Below are 12,187 nucleotides of genomic sequence, written 5' to 3' on the forward strand. Positions count from 1 at the left end.
TTAATGACGGCCATTTTGACTGGGGTGAGATGGAATCTCAGTGTAGTTTTGATTTGCATTTCTCCAATGACTAAACATTCTCCCATTTATTTATTGGCCATTTGTACTTCTTCTAAGAAGTGTCTGTTCATTTGCCCCTTTACTGATTGGTTTGATTTAAACTGTTTTTTGTATTCTTCATGATAGCATTTCTTACTGGGATGAAATAGATTCTCAATGCAGTTTGATTTGAAAACATTTTTGTCACTATTGTCAAGTACTTTTTTTTTACTATCTCTCCCCCTGAGAGTGTAGTTACCTGTAAATTATATTTCATAATGATATCTCATAGGTCACTGATGCTGTTAACTCTTTCCAGTCTTTTTTCTTCCATTTGAATAGTTTATGTTCACTGATCCTTTAATATGTAATCTTCTAAGTCCCAGTGAAATATTCATATAAAATACTTTATGTTTTTGGCTAGAAATTTTTAAATCTTTTTCTCATCATTGCCTTCATGGTTTTAATATTTGAGGATTTGTATAAATTATTTTAAAATCTTTGATAATTCTATCACCTGTCATTTGTGTTGGTTTCTGTGTCACATTCCATTTTCTTTTTCTACATCTAGTATATTTGTACAGAACTGACACTGTATATTCTAGGTGAAGAGTAATAAATTTTTTGTAAGTGTATAACACTTTATTCTATTAATTTTGAATCATTTTCACCCTTGCAAAGTGGAAAAAAAAAAAAACCCTGAGAAATGAAAAAAAGAAAACTTTTTCTCTACTCACCTATACTTCTGACATCAAATGTGTGATTTTCCCCCACAACAATTCTTTGATATTAGCTGCATATCCTACTATTAATTCCTGAAACAGTCTACCTGGAGTTAAAATCAGATCCCACAAGTTAAGGGTTCAGTGCCACAAGACTGCCCCTCACTTTGGGCACTAATTGCAAATCCTGGATCAGCTGTGCTTCTGATCAATTGGATACATAAATCAAGGTTTCCATAACCCCCTCAAATTCAACTATTTGTTAGAATGGCTCACAGAACACAGGCAGATACTGGTTTATTCTACTGGCTAAAATTCAGGAAGAACTTTATGAGATGCACAGAGCAAGATGTGTGTGTGTGTGTGTGTGTATGTGTGTGTGCGTGCACGCACACACACATGTACATGGTCTCTCCAGGTATACCACCTCCCTAGCAACTCACCAACCAGCTCATCAGTTTGTTCAGCTTTTAAAATACAGCCCAAGTTCGATCCCCGGTACCACAAAAAAAAAAAAAAAAATAGAGCTTAATTTCCAGGTTGCTCTCCCCTTCCTAGAGCTTGGCTAGTGTGGCTGAGTTTCAATTTTCTAATCACATGGGCTTTCTAGTTATCTGATTCCTGCTATCTGCAAACCCTACCCTAATCACTCATTAGCATAAACAGGTGTGATCATAAAAGACTCCTCACAAACATCAAAAGACATAACTCAGGAAATTTCTAAGGTTTTAAAAGCCTAGAACTTGGCTGTTTTTTTGTTTTTCTGTTTTGAGACTGGCCTTGAACTATGTAGCTCAGGCTGGCCTAGAACTCACAGCAATCCTCCTGCCTGTTTCGCGAATGCTGGGATTACAGGCCTGTACCATCACGCCCAGCATAAAAGCCTAAATATTGGGATAAGGACCAAATATATTTCTATTATGCTGTGCTTATTTTTAAGCTTGCTGGTGAGAGGGAATGCTTATACAGACATTGGGGGTTGTTCTTATAAAACTTCCTTCTTGATCACTGCCATGCAAATTCTAGCCACTTTCTTAAACTTCAATCTGTCTCACTTTGATCAGGTAATTGTACTCTGCTTGACATCCTCCTCTCCACATCTTAAAATGGAAGTGTTTCTGTTATGAAATGCTCTTAATTTTTTTTTTTTTTTTTGGTACCAGGGATCAAACTTGAGTCCTTGTGCTGGTGAGGCAGGCAGCAGAACCACTGATCTAAATCTCCGGCCCATGAAATGGTCTTTTATCCTACGATTTACATGTTGAACCCCTAAAACTTCATGACTGCCTTTGGAAACACAGCCCTTAGGGAGCTGATTAAGATTAGATGGAGTCCTGAGACAGGCTCCAGTCCCACAGGGCTCCTGTCCTTATAGAGACCAGGATACTCTTCTCCTCCCTCACCACGTATACACAAAGGAAAAAAAGTCGTTGTCAACAAGCCAGAGAGGCCTCACTAGTAACCAGCCCTGACAACACTTTGATTTGGACTTCTGGCTTCCAGAGTTGTGAGATGAATTTCTGCTGTTTAAGCCACCTGATAGCATTACATTAACAGCTGCTTTAACAGATTAATATAGCTCCTAAAGAGAAAACGTGGATCATTTTGATCCATACTTGGTTCATGTATACAGTTTCTCTTGCTTATCATGATAAATCACATCCCAATTACTCACTCCATCAGGACCAGAAGCCTATGTTCTTTTGAGCATGCTTTTGTTATCTTTTAACTAAATGAGTATCAGAAATTTCTAAGAATAGGATTGGGAATTGAAACTCCATCACGAAGGACCCATAAGAAATCTCCAGTAAAGTGCCCATCATTTTCCTAAAGACAACTGCGTCATGCCCTTTGGGTGGGGAATGAGAATCCTACATATATGAGGCAGCCCAACATATGCCTGATTTCAGGTTTCAGTAAAATAAGACTTATAGGTCTTATTCATATTTGTATTAAATGAGAACAAGGAAGTTTTCATTTGATCTAAAGAAAGTAGCCAGTTTAATTTCTATCACACAGTTTTCTTTGGAATAAAGAAAATTAGTTGCCTAAGTGGTTGTCTAATATCAGTGTCCTTGAAATACTCATAGGACATTGTATTGTTCCTAGGGATCAAAGACAGGATTGGACCACAAGGAGCAAGGATGGCTTCTTAGAAAATCAAGGAAACATAATCATACTAAACCTGGAGGTATTTAACTGCAGTGAACTTCATGTTCTCAGGCCAAAAACAAAGGCTCCTTATCCAATGAGCAGAAAGCAGATACCAAAAGGAATTTAAATTAAACCCAAAGGGCGTGAAAAACTAAAAGTATAAATAAGGTTCAAATGGTATAACTGATAGTGTGAAATAGGAAGAAATGGCTAAAGGGGAAGTGGGAAGGGGAGAGGAAAGGAAATGAGGGAAAAGAAAAATGTGAAAAAAGGAAAAAATGGAAACGAAGTCTTTGTAAATAGGGGAGGGTGATGGGGGTGGAGGGCAGGGGTATGGGGAAAAATAAGAACCAAGCTATATCATGTAAAGGTACAAGATCCCAATGATAAATGTAACAATAGTTTGCCTTAAATGTACCAATAAACATAATGGGGAGAAAAAAATTACACCCAAAGGTTTCCATCTAAATGGTAAACACAAGACTTTGGATTTGAGGATAATTCTGAGGGCACGACACTCAATCCTAGAGTAAAAGAAATTTACAGGAATATAGAGGGCATGAGTGACCACAAAAACTTACATTAATCATTTTTTGAAGGAAAAAAATCCGACATTCTTGTAAGTAATATATAACCAGGATCAAAGATGTCCGAAAAGTATGCTACAATACCAGAATACTTGTTACTGCACAATTTCGTTATTTTTAAATTCATGAAAGTGTTTTGTTCTAAATTTTCCATTTTAACAAAAAAATTTATTTTTATTAACCCCCTAAACCTTTTAAGCAAAACTGATACTCTAGGAAATGTGTTTCTCCTGAAATTGCATGCAATCCCCACTCTGCTACATCCTGTTTCCCGTGTGTGTGTGTGTGTGTGTGTGTGTGTGTGTGTGTACCATCTTAAGAAATACAGCAATCTTTGTTTCAAAGGGATCTAACCATGTTGCTCAGGCTAGCCTGAACTTATGATCTTCCTGATTCGGCCTCCTGAGTAGCTGGGATTACAGACATGCACTATATGTGCTAAAATAAAGCAATCTCTATTATACTCATTCCTTTAAATTTATATACTATGTAATCTACAGTGCTACACCATACTTAAGAATTATGATTGAAGAGGATGTAAGAACTTTGTATCCAGAAGATTCATGTGGGAACATGGAAAGGATATGAGATGCAAAATATTACATAAACGTACAATACCAAAAAGTAAATACTGTGTAAAGAAAAGTACTGACAACATGATGAAAACGGGCATGAATGTCTTAAGAACTAAAATGGTTTTAGAATGAATGAACAAACGCACGAATGAACTGGCTAAGGCAATTGTTCTCAGTTGGGGTTTTATTCTCTAGGAGACAAGTTTTGATGGCACTACTGGGAGAGGTGAATTGCTCCTGGCTTCTAGAAGGGAGAGCAGAGAGGCTGCTGAACACCCTACAAAGGCTCAAGATAGCTTCCCACCACCAAGATAACATTCAGCAGCATTCTCTAATACATTCTTTTAGCATTTTGGGGAAGACATAATCAACACAATTTTCCACAAACCTGATCTTAGCAACTCAAGAGAGATAAACAAAGGAGCTGTCGCTTTTCTCATCCTCTAGTAAGGCTGCTAGTACATACAGCATACAGGGATAGCCAGTGGCCTAAGGGAATGTTGGTAGCGACTTGCCTTTTGGTTCTAATACTTGTCTTTCTTAGTCAAGCAATCAAATGCTGGCTTCATCAATTCTAAGCAACTCTCAGTTGGATTAAACAGGTATTGGATCTGAATTACTTCTAACCACAAAGCCACAGACTTGTCGTAATAATCCTGAAAAGGAATCAGGTACATGAATGGAGAGTCAATAATGAGAGAAAAAGATCAAGGATTGGGTTATCTAGTGAAAAAGAGAAAGAATCCAAAGGTGGGATGGGCCAGGGATTTAGCTCAGTGGTTCTGCCACCTGCCTCGCAAACACAAAGACCCAAGTTCGTTCGATCCCTGGTACCAAAAAAACAAACAAAGATGGGAAATGTTGCGCGTGGGATGCTGTGGCTTACTTTGCTGTGAAAAAAACCTATCATTTCAAAGCAGTTAATTATACTTGAAGATTTAGTATTTCCTTTCAAAGCATACTGATAGTTTTAAAATATTAACCAGAAAGAATGTTGCATTGACAAAAGATTAATTGGAATAATTACTTTCTTAGAAACAACTTTCCTCTCGTCATTCTGTGTATCTAAGCCCCCACTGTACTGAATGTGTTATTAAGTCATTTTATAAACGTGAAGCGACTGTGCAAGACTTCAGTGTTCCAGTATAGACTTAATTCCACAAAGTAGGGTTTCCTTTCACATTATCTTAATTTATTTTCACTATGCCATGGAGGTAAGTCCCAAAATCTACAGTTCCTCACCTGTTTCTCTCAAGATTTTAATACAAGGTTTAAACTATGGTTAAACATTCTAAGCTATTTTTAAAACTGAATTACTTTAAATTATGACGACAGAATGTCAAGGTTCCAAACATGTAAAGAATGAACCATCGTTAAGATCCTGTATTTTAATAGTTTAAAGGCTGATCAAGGGCTGATCAAATACTATCCTTAATATTAGTGCTATAAACCATGTCATTTATATTCTGAAAGAATATTTGTCTGTATATCTTCCATGCTAAGATATAAAGCCATGTTTTACAAATTGTTTATTAATATAACAAATAATTTCTTCCACATGACAATTGTGTTAAAAAAATTCAGTAACATTAGCTAATTTTCTGACATGTTCTATATCTTTTAATTAATGGGATGCATAGACATTTGTAAACTTACACAGCCACACCAATTAAACAACTAGAAAATTCTAAAAAGTTAGTGGAAGAGTTACACTCTAGTTTACTTTTTCCTTTTTCTTATATATATTTTATATTCATGTGTTCCACTGGTTTTTTTCACAAGACCCTTTTAAATTCTAGATTTAAATATGGCTAAGCGTGAGACAAAACAGTGATGGGTGTCAACAAAATAGCTGAGTTTTTTCAGTGGGTAAGTCACTTAAATCTATTCTCTAAGAGACAATTATTCAACCTAATAGAAACATGGGGAAAGCTGGATTTCAATTTTAGGCTCTTCAGTTTGACCTGTCAGGTCCATGAGAATATCAAGGCCCTAATCTGAATGTCTATGTGCTAAAAAGTTAATTGTGGAATGTCCATTAGCGGAAAAAAGAACCCCTGGACACACTGAAGATATTCAACTTGCAGGAAATAGGGAGTCGGACACAAGATGAAATGGTACTATACCTAAATAACAATTTTAAGGAACTTTTAAAGTCTACTAGTTATCATTGTATGAAGAATTCTGGCTAACAGTTCTACACTTAATTATAAAGACAGGGCCAGGGATTTAGCTCAGTGGTTCCACCACCTGCCTCACAAGCACAAGGTCCGAGTTTGATCCCTGGGAACAAACAAAGGGACATTCATTTAATCAATTTTCTTCTGTGAATCATTAGACTCATTTCTTAGAATCTAGAATCCCCAGTATGTTCCACCTTGAGGCTGTCACAAGCCCGACCATTATCTCATATGCATTTAATAAGTATTCAGTGACTGAGTTTAAAGTTAGATACAACACTAAGGATTAGGTGAAACCAATATTGAATTATCTCATAGCTTTTCTTTAAATCTCTTAATTTCCACCAACAGATCTAGGCCAACTTTTGCCTCTACTGTTTTATTTTATGGAAGCTGAAGTATGTCATTACTGTTGATATGTAACTTTTTTTTGTACATTATGGTCCTATTTCTGCACATGTACTGCCGAAGCGAGCACTATGGTCCTATTTCTGTTAAATCATTCTTACAGTTTTTATCAATTTAAGCTCTGAGAAAGCTGCATTTAGAACTCTGGAACAATACACAAAATTAAATTTAAAATTTTTTCTATTTTTTAAAATATAATAAATTTTTGCTGGCATGGTGGTGGATGCCTGTAATCCCAGCACTCAGAAGGCTGAGGCAGGAGAATCACAAGTTTGAGACTAGCCTGGGATACACAGTGAATTCAAGGCCAGCCTGGACTACAACAGTGAGACCCTGTCTGAAAAATCAACCAATCAATCAATCTAATATATATTCTAGACAAATTACGTTACTAAACAGGAGATCTCTATTCACCTAATAACAATATTTTCGGGGCTTTTCTGTTTTGCATTGTGTTGAGTGGATCTCATTATATAGTTCATGCTAGTCTTGAACTATGCTAGCCCAGGCTGGCTTCCAACTTACAACAATCTTTCTACTGCGATTACAGGTGAATGCCACCACACCTGACAATATTAATATTGTAAGAGGTTCAAGTGAACTTATATTGAGTGAGGTGAGTTTTACTCATCCTAAATGTGGTAAATGAACTTATTATTTGTGTGTGAATCTAAAGTTTGTTCCTTGTGATTATCTATAAATTAAAAACAAAAAATTAGGCAGACAATTATTAAATACGATGTTAACAGGTACACTGAACAATAAACTGAAACTTTTTCATTTAACTGACATCTGCTTAGGTTTTATTTAGTTAAGTATAAAGGCCCAGTTAATTCAACTCATTAGACTGGTCAAGGCAAGACACTTAACTACATAATAAGATTTAAAAAGCAGTGGGTTTGGTAGTAGTTCTCTGTATCACACACCCATACGCACATACACACAAATTGGTAGAGTACTCTGGATATTGGACCCCTCCCCATAATCTTATATAATGCATTGTTCATAACAAGCAGTATTTTCAAAACTGTAATTGAACATGTCCAAATTAGAGATGTCTGATAAACTTTATAAAGTATTTGAGAATTTCACTGTATTCCCCAAAAGATTGACTTTAAACTATAAAAAAACAAGAATTTAAAAAAGCAGAACATACTTAACAGACATCTTGAGGAAAAAAGACACTCAAACTGTAACTCAATTACTTTTTAAAAATATGACCGAGAAGAAGTTATACGTAGTAATAATGCCTACATTAAAAAAAATTAGGTGAATAGAGATAGGAGAGTATATAGTATTATTGCACTCCATGAATGTGCAGAATTCCAAAATGTGCCAGCACTGAAAAACTATCTTGCATTGAGGTTTTCCAAGAGGTACAACGAGCCTGCCAAAAAAGAATCTGGTCTGTACTAACAGCTCACTGTCTTCAGTACAGGCCTTCATAATGTCAGTCACGCTGCTCTTGAAAAAATTCCTTAATGTCTGAAAGATATACAGAAAAAAGAGTATTTTAATAATCACGCTCATGAAAACTTAGAATATAAATTCTGATCAGTAAAGAACTGAGAACACATCTCATCTTATTCACACAATTGCTTATATATTTTCTATCTTGAACTGCTAAAAATTTGCATGCTTTTAGAGCTAATTATCTGAAGGTCAGGAATATCCCATTCCTACATCAATTTTGGCTATGAGGAGTTGAGTTTTTTTTAAAATGATGTTGCAGGCTCAATTACTAAGGATCTGAGATAAAATTATTAGCACAATTTTATTTTGGTAGGCCCAAACTCTCTTGACAAACTTATAAGTTTTAATGATGGACAGACTCATCTTTTAATCTTAAACTGGAAACTCAAGTGACAATACATATATATATATATTATATTATAATATATATCTACTAACATTTCTGATAAGAATTATACTAGTTTTCTTTTGTTTTAAACAATCTCTCACTATGTATTCTCTCACTATGAACTCACAATGAAGCCGAGGCTGGCCTCGAATTTGCAGTGTGATCCTTCTGCCTAAGCCTGGGATTACAGACATGTGCCACACCTGGCTATACCTAGTTCATTTTTAAACTACTTACAAAACAGTTTTCAGTGCTGATAGGTGGGGCTATGATCGATGATGTGGGATTGAATCCATATGCACATTGAGCTTCATTTCATTGTCAAGAATTTGAATGAGTTGTTGCATGGATGGAAGATGACCAGATTCCAGCTTAGACCACACAGGTACATCTATAAAAATAAATGGCATACCCTCAAAATTAAAAGGTGGCATTATAATAAGACATTCATTTCATAAGTTAAGAGTTTTGGTGGCCACAACTGGGGATACAGATGTGAGCAAGAATACAGCTTCTTGACCTTTCAGAGCTTATACTCTACTACACAAAATACAAAGAATTACACAAATAGCTACAGAATTGCAATTGTATGCTAAAGTTAAAAAGTGTACACTGTTTTAATAGCACAAACATACATCTCTATCTGACTAGTCAGAAAAGTAGTCCTTAAGGGCCAGGGATTTAGCTCAGTGGTTCCCCCACCTGCCTTAAAAGTGCAAGGTCCCGAGTTCAAGCCCCGGTACTGGAAAAAAAAAAAAAGTAGCATTTAAACTGACACCTAGGTAAAGAAAAATTACCAAGACATAGTGAGAGTTTATGGGATTAGAAAGCTTTTGAATGTTAGGTATGACAGCACATACCAATAACCTCAGCATGAATGAAGTTGAGGTAGGATTGGGAAGATTTCAAGGCTTGATAGTGAATGAAAAAGCCAACCTGAACCACACAGCAAAACCTTGTCTCAAAAAAAAAAAAAAAAAAAAAACCAGGGCTGGGGATTTAGCTCAGTGGTTCCACCGCCTGCCCCACAACCACAAGGCCCTGAGTTTGATCCCCAGTACCAAAAAAAAAAAAAAAAAACCCAAACCAAACCAATCCCCAAAACAACAAAACTTCTGAAAAACAGAACAGAATTGTAAAGGCTATAAAGGAGACTGCCATATTAAAAAATGATAGTTACGATAATTGAAATATAGGAGAGGGATGAGTAACACAAGGAAGGCTAGAGAGGTATAAAGAACTAAATCAGGGTCAACAAATTTTAATGAGCCAAAGAAAAGTAACATTTTTGGCTAAGGAAAATATACAGTCCCACACCATTCAATTCATGGTAGCTTGAAAACAAGTACTAGCAATATGTGAAAGAACTGGCATGGCTGTGTTCCAATAAAATATACATAAAATAGGAAGAGAGCTATGAAGCACAGGATCACAGTTACTCCTAGACTAGAGTCTCCGGGCATTTTAGGAATGTTAATATTCTGGTCTGTATCTTGGAAATAAAGTAAAATTATTTATTTAATGAATTTGAGATGTTTAAATAACAAGAAAATTTGCATCTGAAAAAAATTACTGTACTGTCTAGAACAGACATTGGCAATTTTTTCTGTAAGAAGGCAGAGAATAATTCTAGACTTTATGATCAAGACACAAAGTCCAGGATATTATAGAAGTTTACCTATATAATGAGAGAGAAAACAAATTTCCATAAAGTTTTCATTGATGAAACTGAAAACATCATAAATGCAGAAATTTCAACATGTCATACATTATTCTTTTAATTTTTTAAAACTATTTAAAAATGTAAAAACCACTGTTAGCTCATGGTCATGTGTGCCAATCTCTTGTTTAGAGAAAGAATAATAGGGTAATAAGGTAAATGGGGCACAGATTAGGGTGATGGCATAAAGATAAAGATTTCTGATCAAGCTAAGAGATAACTGAAGGTAATTAATTATAAAGATGGAGAATAAGGGAGAAGATGCTATCCCAGGTTTCTGAGCAACTGAGTACACCAATGACAGAAGAGAAGAAAATTAAAGGTGTAAAGAAATGGTAGGAAGTAGAAGTAATTAGAGCTTATTTGAAGGCGAGGGTGGTGGCATATGTCTGTAAACCCCACATTTAGGAGGCCAAGGCAGGAGGATTACAAATTCAAGCCCAATCTGAGCAACTTAATGAGCCCCAGTCTAAAATTCAAAAAGGCTGCAGATACAGATCAGTGCAAAGGGCTCAGGTTCATCATCCAGAACCAAAAAAAAAGGCTTATTTTGGAGCAGGTCATGTTTAAGATTCCCAGGTATGGCACTTTGAAAAAGTTTAGAGTTCTCTAGAGCTACATATTCAGAAATCATCATACAGATTTTATTTTAAAGCTATGGAAGCAGATGACTAGATAAACAACTTAACAAAAGATGAGGGCCAGGGTGTGGTGGCGCAGTTGAGGCAGGAGGATCAACAGGAATTTGAGGCCAACCTAGGCTCCACAGTGAATTCAAGGCCAGACTAATCTACATAGTGAGATCTTGTCTCAAAAAAATAAAGGGGAGGAAAAAAAAAAAAAGGGCCAATTCCTCAAGAAATTCTAAAAGTAAAGAGTGAAAGAGAACAAGTTCAATTTTACAGATTTTTCTGTGTCCTAAATTTCCAATATCTATGAAATTAGAGAAGTTTGTCCTATTAAAAAGCAGAATATACTCATGGCAGAGTACTTAGCTAGCATATGTGAGGCCTTGGGTTAAATCCCCAGTACTACCAAATAAAAGAGAAGAGCCTGATGCTCATTATAAATAATTTAAAATTTATCATAAAATGCAGACTATTCAGAACCTACCATTTAAAGTTATCTCAAATGCACCTGTTGACATACATTGGTTCTCAAGCACGTTGCCCAAGAAGAAAACCATCATACACGCATAGACCTAAAAGAAAATATGAGAACCTAAGACAGAGTGATCTTCTTAATACAGTCTTTCTTTCTTTATTTGCCAAATTCTTTTTAAAAATCTACTTTGAAAGTTTCCATACAAACTACTGCTGGTATTCCACAGGTTCAGGGAACATCTACAGAGCAAGAAAAATTGAGTATAAATTCACAGCTTTATACATTCTGAGGAATTTATGTGATATTCATATTATACACAGAATTTCTAAGAGAATTAAAAATAATCTATGTTAAAGAATACCAGTGTGAGGATTCAGTTCACCACTTTTATAGTGCAATATAATATAAAAATTCACAAGAGACTAGTGATGCAATAATCAGTAACTCTATGAATACAACATGTTCATGTTTTAAACAAATCACCTGAAGTCAAACTAAGAAACAGAGAGCACATAGGCATATTAAAAGTACATTCATTCACCTTTTGAAGGCAAATCTATAACTTCCCTAGAGACTAGAAGTTGTTGAACAGAAAAGGTTTAACTTAGCAAAATCATTAGAATGAAAGTTTGATATAGTAAGGATATCGATTCACAGCAAGCTGTTTCAGAAAAATAAATGTTCATAGACGATGACAAAGAGCTTTCCCTCTTGTTCCACTTGAACTAGGTAGAGTTTGATTTCATAGCAATTGCTCTCAGGAACAATACATGAGGATCTGTCATAAATGTATAACTTTTATGTATATTCTTTTTTCACAGTAGATCAATCTATATA

The 12,187-nt window shown here is 35.5% G+C and overlaps 1 protein-coding gene across 1 annotated transcript in view; it reads right to left on the reverse strand.

Moving 5' to 3' along the window:
* Positions 1-7,451: 7,451 nt before the first annotated feature.
* Selenot (selenoprotein T) overlaps positions 7,452-12,187 on the reverse strand; it is a 16,611-nt gene continuing 11,875 nt past the window's right edge. Inside the window, exons 4-6 of the mRNA XM_010625301.3 lie at positions 11,360-11,447; positions 8,764-8,917; positions 7,452-8,150 (exon numbers count right to left, since the gene is read on the reverse strand). Coding sequence (XP_010623603.2) covers positions 8,793-8,917; positions 11,360-11,447 — 213 coding nt within the window. The 3' untranslated portion in view covers positions 7,452-8,150; positions 8,764-8,792. The remainder of the gene's footprint in view (positions 8,151-8,763; positions 8,918-11,359; positions 11,448-12,187) is intronic.

This window comes from Fukomys damarensis, unplaced genomic scaffold (genome assembly GCF_012274545.1).
Source record: "Fukomys damarensis isolate Sample0158 unplaced genomic scaffold, DMR_v1.0_HiC HiC_scaffold_37, whole genome shotgun sequence".
NCBI classification, from domain to species: domain Eukaryota; kingdom Metazoa; phylum Chordata; class Mammalia; order Rodentia; family Bathyergidae; genus Fukomys; species Fukomys damarensis.